This window comes from Sinohyriopsis cumingii, chromosome 14 (genome assembly GCF_028554795.1).
Source record: "Sinohyriopsis cumingii isolate HCF-2022 chromosome 14, ASM2855479v2, whole genome shotgun sequence".
Taxonomy (NCBI): domain Eukaryota; kingdom Metazoa; phylum Mollusca; class Bivalvia; order Unionida; family Unionidae; genus Sinohyriopsis; species Sinohyriopsis cumingii.
In genome coordinates, this window is record NC_142974.1 from 66,988,073 (window position 1) to 67,014,312 (window position 26,240).

Consider the following 26,240-nt stretch of genomic DNA (forward strand, 5'->3'; position numbering starts at 1 on the left):
CTATTTACGTCCCGATTGAAGGTCAACAGTGTATTCGAAAGTGGACAACCGCGTGTCATACCACACGTGTACCTCTAGGACGTGAGTCATCATTGGATAGAATTTTCTGGAAAGCTATATTTATCTTGGTAAACAAAATACTGTTTTGAATGTGTTTCAAGGTAAACATCTAAACATCTCCAAATGATATGTCTAATTTTAACTATGACGTAATTGAACCACCAATCAGCGTGCGAGTTAGAAATTAGGTCGGTGTAAATATTTTTATTTACCACACGTTCAGCAAATGGAGGACATTTGTAAATTCTGTTCAAATGCGAAAAAACTGGTGTAATATATGAGCACAAGAGAGGACGAAAAAGCAAAGGAAAGCTCTGTACAGATACAGAGTGAAAGCAAAGGAAAGGTGAGTAATGAAGATTAGTAAAAACAGCATTAATGTAATGAAGAATTTATTTCAATAGGTGATGAAATAACCCGCGCCAAACGTCAATACAAAGCGATGATCAGCTGATGCTTTTAGCCTTTTGTAATTCAGTCCCGGCCGTAGAATGTGTGGGGCCCAAGCAAAACAGTAATAAAAATTGCATCGCGGTGTTGATTTCTTACAAAGCGCGGGGCCCAAGGCGGGTACCTCGTTCGCCTTGCTTCACAGGGGATCGTTACAAAGAAAGTTTGGAGTATCCATGAATCAAGGGTTGGGGGTTCTAACCTGTAACAAACCGTCCATGAATCAAGGGTTGGGGGGTTCTAACCTGTAGCAGTATAACGTGTTATATTGGTACAGGTTAGAACCCCCACCCCTTGATTCATGGACGGATACTCCAGATTTGTGTTATATTGGTACAGGTTAGAACCCCCACCCCTTGATTCATGGACGGATACTCCAAATTTTCATTGTAACTAACCCCTGTGCTATGCCTTAGGGCAGGGCCTATTTAAATTGTACACTGACAACATCTGATTCAATTGATGGAATTTTTATATTATATGTGTCTTTTTTAAGTTTGAAATGATTCTTAAAAAATATATATATATATTCATCTCCCCCCTTAAGCATTTGCATTCAGATCACCAGATATTTCAGGGTGGTCGTCATGAGATTTTTCACAAAAAGAAAAAGTAATCAGGGACTTCAGGCTCAGCCAATGTGGGTATGTGAGAAAGTTTGCCAGTAGCTTCCCGTGGGTCGGTTGATCATACCTGGGTTTTCCAAGGTGCTTTCTTCACCATTTATAATGTATAGCCTGTCTCGTATGCTGAAAAGTGTTATGTTCCCACAACAACATAAGTACATGACCCAAACGTGGACTCATCAGATGACAGTAACACCTTGTCATGTTCCACCAGGATTAGAAAACCTACCCAACAGGTGTGACATCCTACTTATTGACCAGGTCCAGGTGTACTGACAGCATTGTATCAGCAGAATTTTTTTAAAAAGTCCGTGGTTGTCGCTTTGTAACCAGCCACCAGAAGCTGGTTGTCCAATAGATTTTCCAGGTTGCATGGTAAAATTACTGTGGTTGCCTCTAAAACTGTAGTAATCAGAATTATTCAGCAACTTTAATGGTGTGTTTGTGTGTGTGTACATATATATGTATATATATATACACACACACACACACACACACACACACACACATGCAGAGGCAGATATTACAGGGAAAATGCAAAACTGACTGTTGCGCACAGGTGACCACTGTACACAGGTTCATATTTAAAACTGATTTTTTAACAAATACCATGCACCAGATGTTTGTTGTTGTTGTTGTTGTTGTTCTTATTATTATTGCATTATCAAGAATGTTAATAATGAGTATTTGTTGTTCTATCTTAAATTTTTTCCCAAACATGATTACTGTCCTTTCATCCATCCTTGAAATGAAATCACCATTCTTGTACACACTTGGAATATTGATGTAAATAGAAATGGGTGTAATTCATATCTTCAGATTTTTCTTCAGAGATCACTTAACTCACAATCAAATCGGTGAAGGTATCTAACTTTACCTTTCACATTGACACAAAAGGTTACATTAATTTTTGCTGCAATAACAAAACTATTTTTACCACCATTCAGCAATTTGCTTTGATCCTATCATGTAAGGATAAAAAAAAACTGCCATTTTTGTGTGTGTGTGATTTGGATTTTTAACATAGCTCTAACAATTTTTTAGTCATATCGCTACAGTATCTGCAGTGTGGTTGTTTATGGTGATGTCTAGCACTGTGGCTTCATGCCGCAGGCATGTAGCATCATGTCCCACCAAATCATGTTATCCTGACACCAGGCTGATCAGTCCAAACACTAACCTCTCAAGTGTTGAGCACTTTGTACCATTTTTATAAGTATTTGGTATGAATTAGCTGGGGTTCGCACCTGCAACCTCCTGCATCCAAGACAGATGCTCAAATCACTAGGCCACCCATAGCAGCCACCCTGCTTTCAAAGCCATCTTGTTGATACTTTTGAGCTTGATTGATAGTGTGACACAAATATGGTAAATTCAGTTGAGACGTGAAACCCTCAGACATTGATTCTCATGATATGCTTTTACCTATACAAAGCTTTTATCATCAAACAAAATAATTGTCAAATTTACGTCTTAAATCAGTCACTATTGATGTGCTTTATAGACCCCCTAAGGCAGGGTGAAACAAGTTATGTTAGGAAAAAACTGGCTACATACTGTTGAAGGCAGGTGACTGTTCAATATGTGGCATTTGTTTTGGGCATTTGCCTGGCAGGGGGTTAGAATGACCATGTGACCATTAGGAAATGTTGGACTGTATTTGTATTTATGTATCATAGAATTTAAAAAAAAAATATGTTTTGGAGTGGCTCAGTGTTAAGCATGCCATATTCAAAACCAAAATGGTGCAGGTTGGAATCTTACCATTGGATAAGCCTGGGTTATGGCTACTGTGATATCACCTTGGGCAAGGCCCTTTACTTCAATTGTCTTGGCACTAAATGACCTACATTTGATGCTGCACCATAAAGCACTAAACCAAACAGCCACAAAAAATAAAATATATGTCCCTAGGTCAAGGGAATTTAACAAGCACATGCTGAGAGCAACCAGACATTTGTCATCAGTTTTCAAATGTCGTTATCTAAACAACATAACAAAGTGAAATTCAGAGGTCTCTAGGTCTTGTTTACAGATTCCTTATGAAACAGTCATAAAAATAATGCTGAGTAAACTTAATCTTCAGGTTTTTCAAATATTCAGTTGGCACAAAAGAGACATACAAGGCCTAATAATAAAAAAAAGTTTAATTGAATGATAACCCAGTGTCTGAATTACAGACATTACCTGTATATCATTCCTTCACAGCATGGTTTGTGTCATGTCATGTCAGTACAGGATAACTTGAGAACAAAATATGTGAAAGCTTGGCCTGAATTAATAATAAAATGATACTTGTAGTAATAACCATTATTGTCATCTGCCAAGACTTAGTTTTTGGACCTGTTCAAAAAAAGCTATATCAACTGTCTTGAACAGAAATAAATCCATAATTAGGTGTTAGGTATTTTAAGGAAGTACAACAGCATGTTGTTAATTGATATTTAATGTTTATATTATAGTTTGATGAAGATGAAAAATCAGTTTTGTACATAATTAACTTAAAAGGAAACCGCTTAATTATGAAAGGATTAATCTAATATTAAAGCAGAAGCAACTCCAGAAATAAATATATCACATTTTCAGGTATATTTAACGATTCATTTTATCAAAATGTTCAGTTTTTCTTTGTTTGCTTATTATAACTTCTTTGAATGTTCTTATATTGCATTTCACAGATATATGGTGCCGTATTAATTTCCAGAAAACAATATCTGGCAAAAGTCATTAATATAAAGGAAATTTTACTGAAACTGTCTAATCAAATTATTAAATTCATTCCTTAGTAAATGAAAAAGTTTTTTTAATTATGTAGCATGATATCCCTCCCTGTCACATTATCCTGACACCAGTCTGACTAGTCCTAACACTAACCTCTAATGCTGAGTGCCAGGTGAGGTGGCTGTTAGTACCATTTTTGTAAGTCTTTGGTATGACTCAGCCAGGGATTGAACACACATCCTCCTGCATCTGAGGCAGATGCTCTAACCACTAGGCCACTGGAGTGGTCTACCCTTGACTGTGACAATTCCACTCAAGGTGCTCTTGTTCTGACCTAAGTTTAGTATGTGGTCACCATTGCAAAAAAACAATGGTGATATATCATTTTTGTCTGGAAGTTTATTGGTGACAGTTAAGGTGCAGAACATTTAAATAATCAGGATTGAATATACTTTGGTTAAAGAAAATTAGAGTTAAATTTTAAAAGAATTTTTTAAATTTAATTTAAAATGAGTAAATGCGCATACATGGCCCATGTGACATGTACTATAGCAAGCTTCTCACATACCCATATTAATTAAGTTGCGACTTAACAAACACATGGACAGAGTTGAGATGTTATTGATATGTATGCCTAGGCAGGACAGTCGGATACACAGGTGGCTTGCTATGAACTGTTATATGTGCAGAGTATACTGTTTTTTCTTGGTATTTTGTTCTGGCAGTGCTTACCATCGTAATTTCCAACTGTACCAGTATTTCATTAGTTTCTGTTTCTATTAATTTATGGAAATTCCCAAGTAATCTTGTTATGAATTTAATGATATAACAGCACGTTTTATGTTGGACATTTGCGGAGGGTGGGTGGGGTTTGAATGTCAGGATGTTTTCATGACGAATGGCTAAAACACACATCATTGCTCAAATGTACAAATTAAAAATTTCCAACATTTTAAAAGATCTCTGGTGATTTAACCCTTTTAATGGGAAATAACCTAATTTTTCTAATATACCACCTGACTGACTTGTTCAGTGGAGAAAAGACAGAAACTTGTCAACATATTGTAACGTCACCCTCTTAGTAAGAGGTGTGGTTAAGTGGATTTGGCTGGCGTTATCTAGAGGATGACCTTCCTTGGTATTATAGCCCGGTGGGAGTGGAAGATAGAATTTCTACCAGAGAAATGAGCAAGAATATTGGAAAGAAATAATACAAGCCCCCTTACATGAGAAATTACCAAAATTTAATCAAAACAAATTAATAGCGGCAATTCCAATTCAATCTAAATTATGTCAGCAGAATTTAATAGCAGTGTCTAATTTAGATTTATTTCATCATAATAACAAGTGATGAAAAGAGCACAATGTCCATGACTGTTTGCATCACCTTTCTCCTGTGACCATGTATCAACATGGCCCTGTTATCTATAGCCTTCCTATTCTCTACACTTCACCCCTTCCTGGACTTTCTAGTCTTTTATTCTGAACTTGTCACTTTTTTTCAGACTTTTGTCTTTGGACTGTCCCATCTCTCCCCAGAAAGCAGTTCCTTAATGCTGTTCTCTTTCAGCAATTGTGTATCCTAGCACTAAACCATGTCTTTTCTTACAAGACAGCCAACTGGTCCCCTTTTCTTGTTTAATGAAGAAAGAACTATTCTTTTTAGGCATCCTCTGTGTCATACTTCTCCTCTCAGGAATTTTAAGACTGATGAATTTTGACTAAAGAGTTCACTTTAAATTCACATTATTTTTTAAAGTGTATGCCTTAATTTATTCTGGCCAATCATAAAAAGCAATTCCTAATATTTTCCCAAAGATAATCATTTCTTTCGTCAGCTCTCAGACAGCTTAGAATCTGTGAAGTACTGGCATATAAATTTCCCTTTGAAAATTATAATTTGACATGGTTTCCTCTTAAGCGGTTATGGTTGGTAGCTAAGATGTTTACTTTCTCAGGACAGCATAGCAGTGCCCTGGTCAAGCTCACTTGAGTCATAAATTCTAGCCTTTCAAGTTTTAACACTGACATGGGGGAGAAAAGAAGAAAGGTTGAAGTGACCCTATACAAAGACTTTTCTGGCATAAATGGGATAAAATTTTAATGCTCAGTGCATTCAACTTTAAGGTTCAGTACAATTCAAAAGTCGATACTTTACCCATATTTATTAATAATTTTATTGTTAGTAACTGTCAGCACATACTTAAGATCTATTTAAGGATCCTATACATTTTTTATTCTTTAATATCTTAAAATAGGACATATGCACATGCAAAATTTCAACTAAAAATAATAACTACAATTTACAGCCATGAATAAAAACTTACAAAACTTATAGAATACACAACAATTTAAATGCACTAGTAGCCAGTATACTTGAGAACTAGCCCAACACGTGTGACATCCCCAATATGTAACTGATTCACCATATGCTTGGGAATGACCCAGGCAGTGTGGCATATATATATATATATATATATATATATATATATATATATATATATATATATATATATATATAATAGGGAGCCCAGTATGTCATATTATTTTGACTTTTTATGAGCTGATTAATCTGCATTTGCTGCCTGCATATTTTGTATTGTCATTGGTATTTCATTTAATACACTGTATGCATTTAAGGTTAGAAAATGAATTCAGAATTTGAACCTCATAAAATCTCATTTTGATCTACATTCTCAGCAGTCCCACTTCTTAAAGAAATAATTTATCTCATCTCCAGAAGCTTTTGTTTAAGTGATATTTTATGTGGTTACATAACATTGTATGTGGTTAAGTAATATTTAATGTGGCCATACATGTAATGAAGATCGTGTACAGTAATTGAGAATAAAATTAGGAAATGTTCATTATTGTGTGCAATAGAGAGCTCATAGTAAAATGTATGGAGGGTCTTGTATATGTAAATAAAAAAAATTCAGTATATTGGTATGTGAAAGACAGTCAGACTTTTGTTGTACTGGAGTACTATATATACTGAAAAAATTGTATTTACATAGAGCAGTTTATATCAAACATCACTGCTCTTCATGCACTAGTTGGAGGTATTATTAAAATCATGTTGACCAGATTTTGTTGTTGTTGTAGTTTCAATAAGGTTTCACTTTTTTGCTATGGTCCATTTTGGGAAACTTATTTGAAAAATGGTCATCAATGAGGAATTTTGAGTATTAAGCATGCTAATGCCTCATGTCCCAAATGGCTTGATGAATATTCATTACGCCTCCACTACAGCCAAGGGTATAGGCATTGTCATTTCTCCCTTTTATCCATTGGTTAATCCTGTAATGTATTTCCATCAGCCTCTTTCTCATTTGTATCTTCCATTAATCTCTTCCCAATTGTGACCTACCATCAATCTTTTCTACATTCTGTCCTTTCATCAATCTCTTCCCAATTCTGCCCTTCCATCAATCTCTTCCCAATTCTGCCTTTTCCATCAGTCTCTTCCCCATTTATGTCCTTCCATCATTCTCTTTTCCCATCAATCTCTTCTACATTCTGTCCTTTCATCGATGTCTTCCTGTTCTGTCATTCCATCAATGTCTTCATCCATGACAAAGCTTTGCTATCATTTCTCACATACTGCTTTTAAGTCTTTAACATTGTAGGATTGATATGTGGTTGGCACAGGTGCATGATAAGGTTTTGCTTTTTTAATCTTTGCCAATTTATGAAATTACTTTGAAAATTGTCACAACAAAAGGAATCTTGAGAATTCACCTTGTCGTTGGTGCAGGTGTGTGGCAAAGTGATTTGACTATAAAGATGGTCATAAACAGAACAGCTGATGGGATGTTCTGTTGTCTATCATCCATCCTTTGTTTTTTTTTAGCACAAGTGATTCCTCCTAAATGGATGGTCATATAAATCTCGCATCCAATATGGCCACTGTATTGGCCTTTTCTTGGTTTCTTCACAGAAGACTTCTAAAATCTAGTTGGTCCTTTAAGAAATAGTGCCAGTGTAAACATTGCCACATGGTGGGAATCTTGAAAATCTTATTCCATCTCCTTCTAGATGGATGGTGATATCAGTGTGGGGTTTTCTTCAAAAGACTTCTAATGTTGTATATGGTTCTAACTGAAAATGACATGATATTGATGCCATGGCAGCCATTTTTGTAAAACCTTGTTATTGCTTTTCCTTCACAATGGAAAGACATATTAGTATGGGATATTCAGGAAACAACTTTTAGTTAAATCTAGTCAGTCTTAAATATATAGGGTACTAATGTGACCTCCATGTTGAAAATATTGTTATTATTAATTGCTGCTCATCCAGAATCATATCAGCATCTGATTTTTGCCTGGAGACGTACTATGAAGTGGTAGTCAACCCAGAATGCAATTGTACTGATCTGTGGACACCTGAGCAGCCATCTTGAAAATCTCATTATTGCTACTCCTTCCAAGTTTAAGTTCCTGACAAGGAAGCTGCAGCTGCCAGGAGATGATCGCATTCCTGACATTTAAGGACCCTTGGCAGCTCAGTGCTGCATGTAGTTCACAAATGGTGTCACTGCAGTATTGATGACTTAAATGATTTGTTTTCATTTTTCATTCAGAATCATAGACAGCGCAGAAAAAAAGCTGGGCCTTTAACTGTATCAGACAGTTGTTGTAGGGATTAATGCCATTTTTCAGCACCTGATAGACTATACATGGAGGCCAGTATTAATAGTGGAAGAAGAACCCGGGAAAACACCAGAAAGAACAACCAACCAATGAGAAGCTACTGGTGAGCTTTCTCACATACCCACATTGGCTGAATCCGAGACTCGAACCCACACAGACAGAGGTGAGATGGCAGTGATCCGTAATGGAGAGCACTTTAGACCACTTGGCCACAGTATCAGGCAGAGTAGGTTTTATAAATGCAACAAACTCTGCTGCAAAATGATCAACAAGATAATCTGTAGGTCATTTACAGTCATTTATTTTTATAATTATTATACTTTTTATTGTACATGATAACTACTTTTAATGTTTACAGAAGTTGAGCCCTGCGAAAATGTCAGGGGACAAAGGGGCTAGACGAGCTGGGAGAAGACCAGGTCGTAGGCCTGCCAAAATTGATGTTCGGTCCAAACTGGAGCGAAGTCGACAAAGTGCTCGCGAATGTCGGGCACGGAAAAAGTTGCGTTACCAATATCTCGAGGACCTTGTAACAAATAGAGAGAAAGCCGTATTTATGCTTCGGCAAGAGCTGGAAACAGTAAGTTAAATTTGTTCTGTATTTATTCAACTTATTAATTATTTGTTTGTAGTATATTTCAGCGTTGTCAATAGTAAACTTTGGAAATAATGGATGGTGCAGTGTTACAGACAAGTGTGAAAATTATTGTTATATTATTATAAAATTTGATTTCTGCAGTAAATGCAGCATTACCCCAAAACTTATTCTCCATTATTTCTCATGCTCCACCCCACTACTTGTTTGTATGCAGATGTGTTACTAACACCTAATCTAGCCCTTGACTGAACAGATCCCCCCCAGGATAGGCTGAAATTTTTTAACTGATTTTGACACGAGTAGACTGTCCTTGACCCTCATATGATCAGGTTAGATATCTAAAATGGTATGGGGGGAATTTTGTGATGGTCTCATTACACGTACATTTGTATGGGCAATATTTTGTTATAAAATTATCGTCCCACCTATACTTATGATATAAGGCACATGTACGGCTCTGTTGATCTTTCGATTTACCAATCAAACTACAGTTTTCATACTGCTGAAAATGAATTTTTTTATTTGGAACATGTTGCTAATGAAAACTTGTCATAACACAAAATTCAGCACTCTATCTGATCTGCTACTAAGGAATAAATAGACTGGAAATTCCAGATATCACCAAAAGAAAAACGTTTATAAATGCCTGTTGAATCTCTGTTGTATCAGCAATCTTGATTTAAATTTTATGTTTTGATCAGATTGTCCAGAATTCATAATAAATTATTCCAAGTCATTTATACAAGTCTGATTGTGTTTGTATTTCAAGCAATTCTGATCTAAACATTGGAAAAACATGTATGACCAAATAAATCTATAGCTAAAGCCAGATTTATGCAGTCTTTGTAAATAAATGTCATTTAAACAGTCTGTTTACTGTAACCTGACCTACCCTTGTAAAATCCAACATGCTCTGTTTTTTTCCTGATGTTGTATTTATTATTGAACATTATTTCCATACATTTTCTGTATGGAATATATTGATAATTTCAGTATTTAGTATTGACTGTCCAGAAAACATTTCTTTGATTTCCAGTTTTCTAAGAGTTAGCTTGCTGCTGGCAAGCTGACTGGAAAATTGAACTTGCCCTTGGAAAAATTGAGCTTGTCCCAAAAATGGTCAGGTAGAATGTGGTTTTAAAATAGCTAGATGTTTAAGAGAGAGAGAGAGAGATAGAAAGAGAAAATTTGTAAGCAACTTATAACAGAATTGCATTATTTAATTTTAATTATTTTCTGTAAAATGGGTTTATTAGAGCTATAAATTTTGTCACGTTTCCTTGTCTTGCATAATTAAGAAGCGATCCTGCTTCGGTGGCCTAAGTTGTTAGTATCCACCTCAGATGCGGGAGATTGCAGGTTTAAACCCCCCACAGAGTCATACCAAAGACTAATAAAAAATGGTACTTACAGCTGCCTCACATGGCGCTCAGCTTTAAGAGGTTAGTGGTGTTAGGACTGGTCTGCCTGATGTCAGGATAATGTGACTGGGTTGGACATGATGCAACCTGTCTGCAGCATCATGCCCCATTGCTAGACATCACTGTAAACTGCCACACAGCAGACATTGTAGCGATATAACTGATCATTTTTAAAGCTTTGTTAAAATCCAAATCACAGACAAAGACACGCATGCATAAATAAGATAGCTGACTCATTTCATCAACTACATAAAGAATAGTGAAAAACGAGACTCTTTCTAATGATAAACTTGCCTCAGAAAGATTTGTGAACATGGATTTTATCAATGTACTTAACAATTATCATTTAGTCATCTTTAAATCACTGTCATGCATCAAAATATTTGACAGGCCGACGTTTGAGATTGAGAAAACATCAGTTGTTTGCCAAGCATTTTTTACTTACTTGGTCTACTAGTAATTACTACATAAACAACAGATCATAAGCAGCTGAGGTCGGTTTTATATTTTTGGTTCATTGATCATGCTTTATTGTTTTGAATGATATGCTGGTGGTTAATCATTAGTGACATGTACCATTTATCTCCTAACACACCTGTCATTGAAGTCTCACAGGTTATTACAATTAATACCATACACATCTAAGAATGGCAACATGCATGAAAACAGTCTTTGGACTCGGCCAGCTAACAACTGCCTTAGGCATTTAACGACCTGAACAGCAGCTAATCCCAGATATGTACAGATATTAAGATTAAAAAATATATCATAGACTGTCAATATTTATTTATTTCTTGTCAAAACTGGCTTAAGTTAGTAAATATTCACATTATTATGCCTGTGCGAGAAAATGCAAGTGACCTTGACATTGATTACAAGATGGAAATATGTATTGTGGCATTACAAATAGAACGCTCACACGCCCCTAAACTTCTTGGACATGCCTGTAGGCAAGTGACTTGGAAACTTGAGCTTGCGCAAACTGAATTTGAGCCTGTCCCAGGAGTTGGACAGGTTGATTTGTAAATCTCCTGCGTTTCCAACTCTAGCTTGACAGACAGAAGATAACAATCTTGATACCTTTGTTAAACACAATTTTTATTTTTAAAAAAGCCTACCCAATGATCCAACTTTTTAAAGCCTGCTACATGACAAATTTTATTTAAAAATGTCTACCTACCAACCCAGATTTTTCGAAGCCTGTTTTGAGAAACTGAATTGTCTTTTACTTGGCTTTATACAATCTCTACAATTTTTATCATGTTTAAGAAATATTAACAAAATTTTGTTACGGTGTGGAATCAAGCTCACACCAATTTATTAGAAAATTTATCACTTATCTAAAGCATTATTTTTATCCTTATTCTAATTAAAACTAGATTTAATACCATAAACCACTAATGCACTTGTTTAATAATTATTTCAGTTAGGTTAATATCCTTGTGGAAACAGCTAGATAGTTGTTCTTCTGTGTCAGTTCTTGTTATTAATAAGTTGCCTCCATTTTGATGAATTCACTGTTAATTCCATCTTCATTGATGAACATAAAATTTTAAAGCATATTCCTGATTTACAAGTACTAATGCCCTTGTTAGACAAATACTCCTGAAGTAAGTACTAAGGCCCTTGTTAGAAAAATACTCCTGATGTATGTATTAAGGACATTGTTAGAAAAATACTCCTGATGTAAGTACTAAGGCCCTTGTTAGAAAGATACTCCTGATGTATGTATTAAGGACATTGTTAGAAAAATACTCCTGATGTAAGTACTAAGGCCCTTGTTAGAAAAATACTCCTGATGTAAGTACTAAGGCCCTTGTTAGAAAAATACTCCTGATATACAGCTATTAAGGTCATTGTTAGAAGAATACTCCTGATTTACAAATATTAAGGTCACTGTTAGAAGTATACTCCTGATTTACAAGTATTAAGGTCATTGTTAGAAGAATACTTCTGATTTACAAATATTAAGGTCATTGTTAGAAGTATACTCCTGATATACAGCTATTAAGGTCATTGTTAGAAGTATACTCCTGATATACAGCTATTAAGGTCATTGTTGGAAGTATACTCCTGATTTACAAGTATTAAGGTCATTGTTAGAAGTATACTCCTGATATACAAATATTAAGGTCATTGTCAGAAGTATACTCCTGATATACAGCTATTAAGGTCATTGTTGGAAGTATACTCCTGATTTACAAGTATTAAGGTCATTGTTGGAAGTATACTCCTGATATACAAGTATTAAGGTCATTGTTGGAAGTATACTTCTGATGTGCAAGTATTAAGGTCATTGTTAGAAGTATACTTCTGATGTGCAAGTTGTTGTTGTTGTAGGGTTTAATGGCATTTTTCAGCACACGATAGGTTATACATGGCAGCCGGTATTAATAGTGGAGGAAGAACCTGGGAAATCCCCGGAAAGAACCACCGACCCTCAAATAGCTACTGGCAACCTTTCTCACATACCCACATTGGCCGAATCCGAGACTCGAACCCATGCATACAGAGGTGAGATGGCAGTGATCCGTAATGGAGACCACTTGGCCACTCGGTGCCCCCCACCCCCATGTGCACGTATTAAGGTGCTTGTTAGAAAAATACTCCTGATGTAAGTACTAAGGCCCTTCTTAGAAAAATACTTGTGATGTTTCTTTGTTGTAAGTATACTCCTAATGAACAAGTACTAAGGCCTTTGCTAGAAGTATATTCCTGATTTACAAGTATTAAGGTCATTGTTAGAAGAATACTCCTGATGTAAGTATCAAAGTCCTTAGTAGAAGTATACTCCTGATGTACATGTACTAAGGCAGTTGTTAGAAGTATACTCCTGATGTACATGTACTAAGGCAGTTGTTAGAAGTATACTCCTGATTTACATGTACTAAGGCAGTTGTTAGAAGTATACTCCTGATGTACATGTACTAAGGCAGTTGTTAGAAGTATACTCCTGATGTACATATACTAAGGCAGTTGTTAGAAGTATACTCCTGATGTACATGTACTATAAGGCAGTTGTTAGAAGTATATTCTTGATGTACATGTACTAAGGCAGTTGTTAGAAGTATACTCCTGATGTACGTGTACTATAAGGCAGTTGTTAGAAGTATAATCCTGATGTACATGTACTATAAGGGAGTTGTTAGAAGTATACTCCAGATGTGCATGTGCTATAAGGCAGTTGTTAGAAGCATACTCCAGATGTGCATGTACTATAAGGCAGTTGTTAGAAGTATAATCCTGATGTACATGTACTAAGGCAGTTGTTAGAAGTATACTCCTGATGTACATGTACTATAAGGGAGTTGTTAGAAGTATACTCCTGATGTACGTGTACTATAAGGCAGTTGTTAGAAGTATAATCCTGATGTACATGTACTATAAGGGAGTTGTTAGAAGTATACTCCAGATGTGCATGTACTATAAGGCAGTTGTTAGAAGTATACTCCAGATGTGCATGTACTATAAGGCAGTTGTTAGAAGTATAATCCTGATGTACATGTACTATAAGGGAGTTGTTAGAAGTATACTCCAGATGTGCATGTACTATAAGGCAGTTGTTAGAAGTATACTCCAGATGTGCATGTACTGTAAGGCAGTTGTTAGAAGTATAATCCTGATGTACATGTACTAGAAGGGAGTTGTTAGAAGTATACTCCTGATGTGCATGTACTATAAGGCAGTTGTTAGAAGTATACTCCAGATGTGCATGTACTATAAGGCAGTTGTTAGAAGTATAATCCTGATGTACATGTACTATAAGGCAGTTGTTAGAAGGATACTCTTGATGTACACATAATCACAAAGAAATCAGTAGATGAAACATAATATTGATTCAGTATAACATTTTCTCTTTTTTATGGTAAAAGACACATTTACCTCTCCTGTATTCTAATTCTTGTACAGTTTTGTTAATTTTACAGTATGTGTATATAGTCTGTTTGCATCCTATGTTGCTTATCCATCTACTCCCCCTCTTTCTGGAAGGTGTACAACTCTGCTTGTTTTATGCAGTGTAGGCCATTTAAAGTGATTTCCCTTTTAAATATTATTTTGAACCAAATTGTACTGCAGTGTTACATTTATGGATACATGTGCTTTCTAAAGTGGCAGATTTTTCTATATTTATTTTTTAGCGTCAGAAATTTAATGTTTCTCTCCAAATGCATAAACCTGCATCCTCAACATGTTGCAGTTATGTCCCATTTTTTAACAAGGATATACTTATCTATACATCTTGCCCTTCTGCTTTTTCGTCAGTGACTATAGAAATTCTCTCCAGAACATAAACAGCAAACTTAATTTTGTGTACTTAAATGTAAGTCATATATTACATTCAGTGTAAGTCCTATATAATACTGTAGCGCTAAACAGAGACCATTAGTAGAGTAGAAAACATAATTGGTGCAAATAATAATAATAATAATAATAATGACCTTATTTAAAGAGGGTAACACAATTAGCTAAAAACTAATCTACCTTGAGGCCCTCATACAAAGGAATTTGTTTATTTTAGTTGCATCTCTGAAGCCACTGGATATATTGGGTTTGGAAGAAGGAAATAGAGTGGGCATTTCTAATCTCAACTGGAATACTATTCCAGAGCAGAGTTCCAGAGTATTGGAAACTTTTTCTAAATAACTCCTTATTTGGTTTGGGAATTTTATCCTGTTTGGTAGACATCGATTGCAGGTGGGGAGTATTACCATGTAGCCTATACTGGAATAGTGATTGTAAATATTCAGGAGCACTATTATGAGATATCCTGTACATTAATTTGGCTTTTCTCAAACAGATTTGGTCTTTAATAGGTAATATTTTTAACCTACCAGCTAAATTTTCCTTGCTTTCTTTCTGGATTGATATTAGCCCAAATGCTCTTTTTTTGAAGATGTTCCAGCTTTGCTAAATTTTTATCATTTGAATTACCCCATACTGTATTACATTAGTCTAAATAGGGTTGTATGTAAGTGTTATAAAACAGTGTTCTGTGCCTTTCAGTGATAAAATGTCTTATCCTACTGAGAAGCCATAAACTTGAATTGACTTTTTTACTGATATGTTTGATATGTTCAGTCCATGATAGGTTATTATTTACCAGAACACCAAGTAGTCTATCATGACAGACCATTTGCAGAATTTTATCCTTCCGTGTCATAGTTCATCACTATCAAGATTTGTTCTTCTTTGCCGTGTTGAGATAAGTAATATTTTAGTTTTACCAGTATTTACCACCATGTCATTGCATGTGCATCAGTTTTCCAGTTTGTTTAGGGCATTCTGTAAAGAAATTTTGAGTTCATGCTTTGTGTTTTGGATGTCTGACAATGTTGTGTCATCTGCATAGAGATCTGTAGATGATATTGAGTCTCTTAGTAAAAGTGGTAGGTCATTAATAAATAAAATGAATAGTAATGGACCTAGAATTGAGCCTTGTGGTACTCCATATCTAATTGTTTCAGGTTCAGACAGAACATTATTTATGTAAACATGTTGTTCTCTCACTTAAGTAAGAAGTAAACCATCTAATTGTTCTTTCATCACACTAGTAGATTTTCAGTTTCTTCAAAAGGATTTCATGATCCACCTTGTCAAAAGCTTTCCTGAAATCTACAAATACAGATCATATTAGTCTAACTTGGTCAAGTGCTTGAAGCCATTTGTCAGGTAGGGAGATCAAGGCAGTCTCACAGGAATGTTTCTGTCTAAAGCCTGACTGATTAGGGTGTAAATGTAACTGATTTCTTTCTCTTTCACATTGATTATTTGTTTGGTGGGTTTTTTCCCCATTAATTCTTTCGGCAGCCTTGCATTTTATTAATTCTGAGATGCACTGGCATTGATATGGTCAGTGAGAATCAAAACGATTCTTTTATACAACTTTATACGTTGTATGTACAAAAGGGCAAGTACAGTTTAACATTGATGACTTCATACATTTCATATGCAAAGGCCATGTACAGTTAATTTAACATTGATGACTGTACATTTCATATGCAAAGGCCATGTACAGTTAGTTTAACATGGATGACTTTGTACATTTCATATGCAAAGGCCATGTACAGTTAGTTTAACATGGATGACTTTGTACATTTCATATGCAAAGGCCATGTACAGTTAATTTAACATTGATGACTTTGTACATTTCATATGCAAAGGCCATGTACAGTTAGTTTAACATGGATGACTTTGTACATTTTGTATGCAAAGGACATGTTTATAATGGAAGAAGTGGCAAGATGGGCATATTGCTGGACTTGTGAACATATTTGATGGGTTTCACGTTTAAAGTTTTGCCTCGTCACTGTCTTGTGTCCTTGAGTTAGAAACTCTGCTACAAGAGTCTTCAGGGGGGCCCCGAGTGGCTAAGTGGTCTAAAGCGCTCTCCGTTACGGATCACTACCATCTCACCCCTGTCTGTGTGGGTTCGAGTCTAGGATTTGGCCAGTGTGGGTATGTGAGAAAGCTTGCCAGTAGCTTCTCGTGGGTCGGTGGTTCTTTCCGGGGTTTTCCCCGGGTTCTTCCTCCACCATTAATACTGGCCGCCATGAATAGCTTACCGTGTGCTGAAAAATGGCGTTAAACCCCACAACAACAACAAGAAGAAGAGTCTTCAGCAGCCGAACCTATGAATTGGTACCATTATATATATATATATATATATATATATATATATATATATATATATATATATATATATATATATATATATATATATATATATATATATATATTGTGGTGGTGGTGGAGTAAAAGGAAACAGCTTTTTAATGCTTGTATTAATACTTTTCTCTCTATCGTAATGTTGCTTTTATGCACTGAAGAGCTCCGGATGTCATGGGTCTTCAGGAGTAGCACAGTCTGTTTTCACTGAATTTTGACAATTATGGTCCACAGAAGTAATGCAGAATTTAGTTATATTTAAGTTTATGTCCAGTACAAACTGAGACTGAATTCTTGCATTTTCTGTGCTAAGACAACATTTCTGAAAGAAATTTGAATGAGCACCCCATTGAATACAACCTATTTTTACCAGAAACAACCTCTGACATTATGCAAAGGCTCATCACACATTTTTGCTTTTAGAGAAAGTGTCCATTGGAGGATTCCAACTGATATTTTTGATGTTAAAGTTGTAACATAATGTTAAAGGTATGATAATGGTAGTAGTCACAGAAAATTAAAGACAACTAAGGATAAAATTAATGCATTTTTACATTATCTCTTTCCAACTTTCTTGTTTGTTCATTCTTCTTTAATTCCAGGGTGAAAACTTGTTTAAAGTTAAATTTAATGGTTTTTTTTGTGTAAAATCCACCAGCCCACATAATAATTAGTAGCAACAGATACATGTGACAGGAGGCAACATTGCTGGTTAAGGCTTGATTTTGGGCAAGGATAAAATTATGATTTTATGGTCTTAAATTGGGTTATTTATATGTTATATTTTACAGTGAATTTTAGTAGCCAAGGCATATTGGACTAGGAAATTGACATCTGCTGTATATCTTCTTACACTTAAATGACCAAGGTTGTATGGTTTAAATTATCATCTTATTTCTTGGCAGAATTTAGGATGATAAACTTCAGTTATCCCACATGTATTTGAAATGTTTAATGAATCTGTTAAAAAAAAACTGACAATGTATCAGAACATCATAAAATTTTGTATTATTTGAATTAAAAGCCATGAGTCAAGCAAGGAGCACATAGTCCTTAAAAAGACTGAGAAGGAAATCCACATATTCTATTTATTTCATTATTTGTTAAATATTTTTGTTAAAAGATCAGGTATAAGGCATTGCCTGTAAGTTAAGCATCTCCAATGTGCATGAGCATTCTATTATCTGTTGTTTTTCTCCATTCAGATTGTGTTCAGCTTTTCAGATTTTTATTGGTACCTAAAATCTTTATTTTTTAATTTAGAAACACAGTTGCCTCTTCCAAAACTGTTCCAGTTTCATATAATAGTTAAATTTTTCATGGAATGAAGTTGCATCAAAAATTACAATTTAACAAACAAATGAAAAACTTTGAGTATGAAAAATTAGTGTGAAAAATTAGAGAAATCACTAAAATATGAAAAATTATAAAATTTTAGTGCATGAAAAATTAGAGGAAAATTACATTTGGGGACTAGAGTGTATGAAAATAAAAAGATGACAAAGTGTATGAAAAAGTGGAGAAAAATTGATTGTGAATAAACAGAATTTATGAAAACTTGGAAAAAAATTAGGGTATGAAAGTCTGGAGAAAAAATTAGATTGTGAAAAATTAGGTGTGAAAAATACAGTGTATGAAAAGTCATAGAAAAATGAAAGTTTATGAAAAGGAGAAACATTTTAATACATGAAAAACTAAAGAAAAATTGGAGCATTAAAATTCAGGGTGTTTAAAACTAGAGAAAAATTGGAGCATTAAAAATCAGGTTTTTTAAAAACTAGAAAAATTGGAGCATTAAAAATCACAGTGTATAAAAACTTTAGAATAATTGGAGCATTAAAAATCAGGGTGTATAAAAACTAGTGAAAAACTGGAGCATTAAAAATCAGGGTGTTTAAAAACTATAGAAAAATTGAAGCATTAAAAATCACAGTTTATAAAAACTTAGAATAATTGGAGCATTAAAAATCAGGGTGTATGAAAACTAGAGAAAAATTGGAGTGTAGAAAATCAGGGTGTATAAGAACTAGAGAAAAACTGGAGTGAAGAAAATTAGAGTATATTTAAACTTTGAGTTTGAAAAAGTAGACAAAAAAATGAAACTAGAAAAACTAGAGTGTATTAAAACTTGAAAGTGCATGATAAAATAGCAGTCATGATCCCGCCCCCCAATTTCATCTCTAGACATGTTCTGTCCTACATCTGTAAAACTTAATAGCTAACCACTACATGTTTAATGTACAGAAAATGTATTGTTATATGTTTATATATGAAATAATTTATAATATTCATATTTCAACAATTTGTATGCAACTATGTGTCAATTGATGAAACAATTTGTTATATATTTGTATGTACGTAAAAGCAGGAATTGAAACTTTCTAAATTTAACTTTAGCTGTAGTATCCCTGTAATCGCAGAGTCCCAATTACAGGTGTATTCATAACTAACTAATGTGGTGGTCTACATTTTTGTATGCAGGACATTTGTGACAAACCTTTCAGTAATCAAACCTCCTTTCAGAACTGCTTCATTGTACCTTACATTTTATTTATTTTAACATGGAACATTGGTAAATGGGACCTCTGATTTAATTGGTTTTCTGTCCATACTTAGTGTATTTGTACCTGTATGTGTAAAGCTGTAAATAGTCATATGTGAAAATAGAACTCTGATACCATTCTAAGCCAGGTATCTTAATTTCTACCATACTCATTCCTTCATTCATTCATTCATTCATTCATTCATTCATTTATTTATTTATTTATTTATTTATTTATTAGTGGCTCTGAATCAAGATGCAGAAGCACTCATCACCTTTTCTGTTCATCTGTCTGGCAGTCCATCTATTTGTCTGTTCATACATTTTAACCAGCTCTTACATTTAATCCACTGCAAAATAGCTTCACCAAAATTTGTTGAACTAGAATCAAATTTGATATGTAGCTTTAGATTGTAAAGACCTTAATTTTCACCATTCCTAAAAAATTAACAGAAGCTATGGCTGCTGATAATGTGAGCTCCTCTGACCTTTCACACCCCATGTTAGACATTTGAACAGTTACGCTGGGGTAACTATATACATATGTAGTGCTTCATGGGAAAAGTCAGAAATTTTTCGACAAAGACCTTGATTGCCCATCCATCTGAGTTTGGTTTCAACAACACAAGTTAAGTATTGTTGTCAGTATTTAGCATTTAGCTTTATATTGAGAAGAAAGTGGGTTTAACTTCCAATATCTCAACGCTGTAAAATTTTGTTGGGATGAGTTGTGTCCTCTGATTGCACATTGTTGTCAAAACTTTGATTATCAAACATTAGTTTGGTTTTACTGCATAGGAAATTTTTGTGAGCCTTTTGCAATGTATTGAGCACTGCTAACTCAACGTTGGTTTTGAATTTTCAGCTTCAAAAATTTTGGCATGAGACATGTGAACAGCTCCACAACTTTGTAAATGTTGTTAGAATACAAATTTAAAAGTCTTTGCTTAGGTCTGAGAGTAGTGTTGTTCCCAAATTGTTGATGGAGTAATGACTCGGTTTAACTTTGTGTGTTACTCTGTTTGATACTCTGTCAGTCATTTTCGTACAGGGTGGTAATATTTTTCTACAATTAAAAAATTACGTAGTATGTTTGACCTGGTGTCTCACAGTACTTTTTTTCATTACTTATTTAGTATAAGAAATGGTGTGTGCAACTTGATGCTGGCATAATGCCCCAGGCATTGCAACCAATTGCAATTCTTGCCAAGAGAAAACAAGTTACAAGAGAAAAACCAAGTGATACGGCATACCGAGAGGAAATACAAACAAGTACTTCAGATCTTCATTCGATACCATCGAGTGATCACCTAGCAGTTTCTTCTGATTCCAATGTCTATCAAGGATTGTCATCATGTTACATGAATTCCAAAACAACAGACAAATGGAACAAGTTTATTCCAACTTCATCAAATACATCAAAAATGCTAACACAATCAAATGAGATGTCAGTTTCATCCACAACTCCATCTCCTAAATTATTCACAAGTGATGAAGAGTTCTTAGTTCCATCAACAACTAAATCAACTCAAACATTTATTCCAGGAATGGAATCAGGGGTTGCACTATCAGTACCATTTGCAGAAATGTTCACATCTGGAACAGAGATGTTGAATCATTCAGCAGATTCATCAGGACATGTTTTCACTACAGGAACACAATGTTCCAGTTCAACAACTGCTTCACCATCTAATCAAGCAGTCAGCCAAGAAGGAGATTCCATGGTTTCATCAAATTCATTAGTAGCAGAAACATTCTCCTCAGGAATAGAGAGCTACATGCCATCAGCATCTCTCTTGCCACAATCATGGAAAGATTGGGAATGGTCAGCTTCATCAGCTTCCTCTTGGATGATGAACATGCCATTAGCAGATTCTGCAAATGCACGGCCTGACCCTTCAAAGAGTACCAGTAGCTCCTCCTCCAGGAGTCCTTCCAGCTGTTACTCTGTTTCATCTACCTCCAGTTCCAAGTCTGATTTACACAAGACTGATATATCTGAAAGGGCCAATGATGACATTTATGGTGATGGCTTGGATCTTTTTGGGACTGATGAAGATTTCATTGCCAGTCATCTTGAATACTTCTTGGACAGTAATTCTGGCACAGTTGATCAAGAATTAACTGCCAATGATAATCAATCAATTCTTTTATTAGAACCGGATAGCAGTGATCATGATGTAGATGCTTTACTGAGACATGATGGAAAAAACATTGCAGGACTTGTAGACAGTGTGTCCAGTTCAGATATCTCATCATCAGAGCAACCGTTCATTGCAAATAGTGGTCTTGTAACTTCAAGGCACGGATATGAAAAAGAGACAGTGTCCAACCACAATCTTCTGGAAGGAAATTGGGCTTACCATGATCATTCTTACACACAGATTAATTTTGGACAGGGTGGTCATGATCAGCCAAGAATGAATTCAGCCTTACTGGAACTAAACAGGACAGATCAGAAACGTTACAGAAATTCCATGGAGTTGCCTGGATTGATTTCTCACCTTGACAGACTGGATATTCAAGTTCTGGAGCCTATAAATGCCAACAAAATGGCATCTAACTCACAGATAAATGGAAAGTTTGCCATTCCAGAGACATCACCCTTTTTGTCGAAAATGGGATACTGGAAAGGATCCTGGCCAGATGTGCATGAATCTTATGAAAAAGTGAAAGTGAATATGGTGAAAAGGAGTTTATCATGTAAAGAAAAGAGTAGAAATAGAAATCCAGTACTAAAACGGCTACTTTCGAAATGACCATTAAATGAAACGAATCATCTTCCAATCAGAACAAAAAAGGAAACAAAATCCAAAACGTAACCAAACAGTTTCTGACTATTGAAGTTTGTTTGCTGTTCTTTTAATATTGCAGTTTCTCTTAATTTGAAAGATCAAGAGATAACATTACCATGAACAAAAATGACGTCAGATTGTCAAAGAAGACATTAAAAATAAATGTGCCTCAGTGAACAATTAAGTTAAACATATATCTGATTTTAAGCCCACAGCCTCATGGCTTTAATTAATTATCATTTTAAAGAGGTGGATGAAAAAGTTTCAAATGGTGCTTAAGGAAAGATTTAGCCATCAGAAAGAAAGATAATATTGCTCAGTTTTCACTTAAATGGCTTTAGTAGAATGTATATAAACTGTACATATGTGTGTTAGAGGCTCATGGTGCTGTTTGTATAACAGTAATTTTAGTTTGAAATATGTCAGTTCTAACTGAAGATCGTTTGTGTACTGTAGAGAAAATTGACAATATGCAAATAGATCTACCATATATTCTTGCTTATAAATCAAGAGAAGCTGCAAACTGCACTGACCCAGATCTGCCTTCTCATAATGCACTGGCAGATCTGAGTCTGATTGGTTTGTTAGGAGTATTAAGTAGAGCTAACTAAATAGGTCCTGTACTGCAGGTACATAATATGCAATGGCAGATCAGGGTCTGTGTTAATTAATTGCATTAGGACTTTGCTTATAAGCATGTATATATATGTAGTTTCAAAATAAATATGATTGCAAATTTGTATAATATGTAAATAGATGTAAAGTTTTTTCTTGCAATTTGGGCACTCTAATAATTTATAATATAATTATCCCCACAGTTTGTGAAAGTGGGTGGGGTGGGGGTGGAATACGCATGAAAAGAATGGGGTTCTGCAATGGCATGTCATTGCAGTTGCTGTAGTATGTCATGTAATTAATGTTTTAATGTCAGGCAGTTAATGTGTTAGTGTCATGTAGTTAATGCATTAATGTCATGCAATTAATCTATTAGTATCGTGTAATTAATGTTTTAATGTCAGGCAGTTAATGTGTTAGTGTCATGTAGTTAATGCATTAATGTCATGCAATTAATCTATTAGTATCGTGTAATTAATGTTTTAATGTCAGGCAGTTAATGTGTTAGTGTCATGTAAATAATGTGTTAATGTCAGATAATTAATGTTTTAATGTCATGTAATTAATGTGTTTGTAACACAGAATTTGAGAAATGTTTTCATTGCTATTTCTTTTTTTAAATAAATATAATTTGTTGTTAATAATGACCAGTGCATACTGCATAAGGTGGCACTCTACAGTTTCATATTTTGCATAGGGTTAGAATTTAAAAGAAAAAGAATTTCCCTGGCTTTTCTCACTGGTTATACTGGCTATTAAAAGAAAACTTGTATATCTTAGGTATAGTTCAAAGAACCTTTAATTCCCTTTATTTTGATGTATGATTGATTGATGGGTGTAATATGGGGTATAGAGTATACAGCTTGTCCTTACTCCCGATGTGCACCTTTCAAAAAGTGCTAGCTCTACTTGGTCATTTTTACTTGATGAACTTCAGAGGTAAATTGTATAAAAAAGAGCCGATAACTTTTAGATTTTATATATTTGGTAATTCATTCATTGCATTTTCAGAAGCTGGTATTATCTATTCCGGCAAAAGTCATTTTCCTTATTTTGATAGCTGCTATGGATAGTGTACTTTATACTAATTCAGGCCGATTTTTTTAGCATAAGGGAGCAATATTTTAGTTAGCAGTATGCTTAGATCATGTACAATATGCAAACAAATGTCAGCCACATTACATTAAAGTAGCATAGAGGTATGCCAACATTCTCTCCACTGTGCATGTTTTAAATGCAAACAACTTCACTTTACGTACATCACTCTCTCAAAGTACATAATAACTGGTGAGCACCCCCTTAACATGTATGGTGTAAATTGTTCTGTTTCAGTGTGAACTTATTTACCATCATGAATTGTTGCAAATTAACGTTTTAACATGTGTTGGTAAATTTTTACAAGATCAGGTGTCATAGCATGGTAATAGAGAGACAGTGATACACTTTTGGTGCTGATCACCTGCTATTCATTGGTCGCTGCTTTTGTAGACTTTTTATTCATTGTAGAAATGTTTGACCAGTATTTAACATGTTCAAACTGGTTATAGTGGATGCCCTTTTATACCAGTCTTATGTACATAATGGTCAGTTGCACAAAGTATTGTTTGTACAAAACTTGGAGTAAATTCACCTGTATATAAAGTTAATCTTCTCATAAAAAGGTCAGATTTAGCCAGTCTTAGGGTAACTTGCATTGATAGGTTTGGCTGTAGAGTACACACAAAGTGTATTGACCCTTTTCCACTGGTGTCTGTATAGCATGCACTATGGAAACCTAAAGGATTTACAGGTGGAGTCAGGTTTGATGTACTGTGCTGATGGGTAATGGACTTGCTTGATTTGTGATCCTAATGTTACCATCTGCCGTGCACCTTTTTGGGCTGTAGAGATAATCCACAAACATGGGGAGAGGGTGTAGAATCCACTCTTGAAGTTAAGTTGAGTGAAAGATACACCTGTTGACAGGTGTATAGTTAGAACCAGGTAGAGATAAAGTAAGTATAGGAGTCATATCCTCAGGTACGACATTACTTTTTTTAATATGACAACATTGACAAGTCTCGTTGAAATGTGTAATAAATTATAAATTGAATGTTGAATTTGAATAAATTTAAAATAAAGAAAAAAACGCATCACTTTTTTTTTATACAAGTTTTTTAAAATTTATCACACTTACCTTGGATGTGCAATGTGCATACATCCGGAATGCATATACGACACTTTCAGTGTTGATATTTTCAAACAATAAGAAATTTATGCATCAACTAGCAAATTGTCCATGTGTCTGTCTCTTGCCATATATAATTTTCTTTATAAACATGGGATTGAAATTCCCAAAACTTGGTAGCTATCTTGTTATTGTAGAAGCCACTTTCAAAATGAGGGTATTATTTTGAGTTTCATTCCTTTTGTCCCCAGAATATGTCAAAACTCAGATGAAAAAGAAAATTCAATTTCAGTTACATTTTCCTGCATTTTTTATGGTATTTACAATACAGTGGAATTGAATTTGCAATAATTGTTTATGTTTTATTTTTAAGAGGGTATGCAATACTCAGGAAAATTCACACAATTTAGTTTATTTTTTATTTGTTCAAATAATTGATAATGATAAGCATCATAAGTCAGTTGTGTATTTATTTAAATATAGATATTGATGTTTGTAATTTTTTATATATATTGGTACACAAATCCATTTGTTATAGTATATGCTATGTAGGTTCCAGAATATGTTGTTAATTTCAAATAAACTTGTGAAATTGTTCATAATGTGTTTATTGTTTTCTTTAATGTTAAACATGAAATATATTCTTTTTATCTGCATTCAGTTTTGTTGTCCATCCATCTATAGGTGACAGTATCACTGTCAAAAAAAACCTACTAGAGCAGTTTTAAGCAGAATTGACAGAGAACATTCTGTCATGAAGGATTTCAATTTTGTCCAATTGATGTGGCTGCCATTACTAGAGTTAAAACTTTGAAATGTCTCTTCAAATATCACTTCATATAATATGGTGAAATTTGACGGAAATGATCTGGATACCAGGGCCTTCATTGCATGTGTAGATAATGCCATTGTGCAATCCATTAT

At 34.6% G+C, this 26,240-nt stretch overlaps 1 protein-coding gene across 1 annotated transcript; it reads left to right on the forward strand.

The window, feature by feature from the left end:
- The first annotated feature begins 263 nt into the window (after window positions 1-263).
- On the forward strand, window positions 264-25,894 carry LOC149784047 (uncharacterized). Its single transcript, XM_089932140.1, has 3 exons — window positions 264-406; window positions 8,871-9,092; window positions 20,876-25,894. The coding sequence occupies exons 1-3, from the start codon at window positions 338-340 to the stop codon at window positions 22,496-22,498; spliced, it is 1,914 nt and encodes a 637-aa protein (XP_089788266.1). The 5' UTR covers window positions 264-337; the 3' UTR covers window positions 22,499-25,894.
- Window positions 25,895-26,240: the final 346 nt, after the last annotated feature.

Coding starts and splice junctions, on each gene's coding strand:
- LOC149784047 (XM_089932140.1), top strand. CDS start 338: ATGAGCACAAGAGAGGACGAAAAAGCAAAGGAAAGCTCTGTACAGATA. Junction 407..8,870: donor AGAGTGAAAGCAAAGGAAAG/GTGAGTAATGAA, acceptor TAATGTTTACAG/AAGTTGAGCCCTGCGAAAAT. Junction 9,093..20,875: donor TTCGGCAAGAGCTGGAAACA/GTAAGTTAAATT, acceptor TTACTTATTTAG/TATAAGAAATGGTGTGTGCA.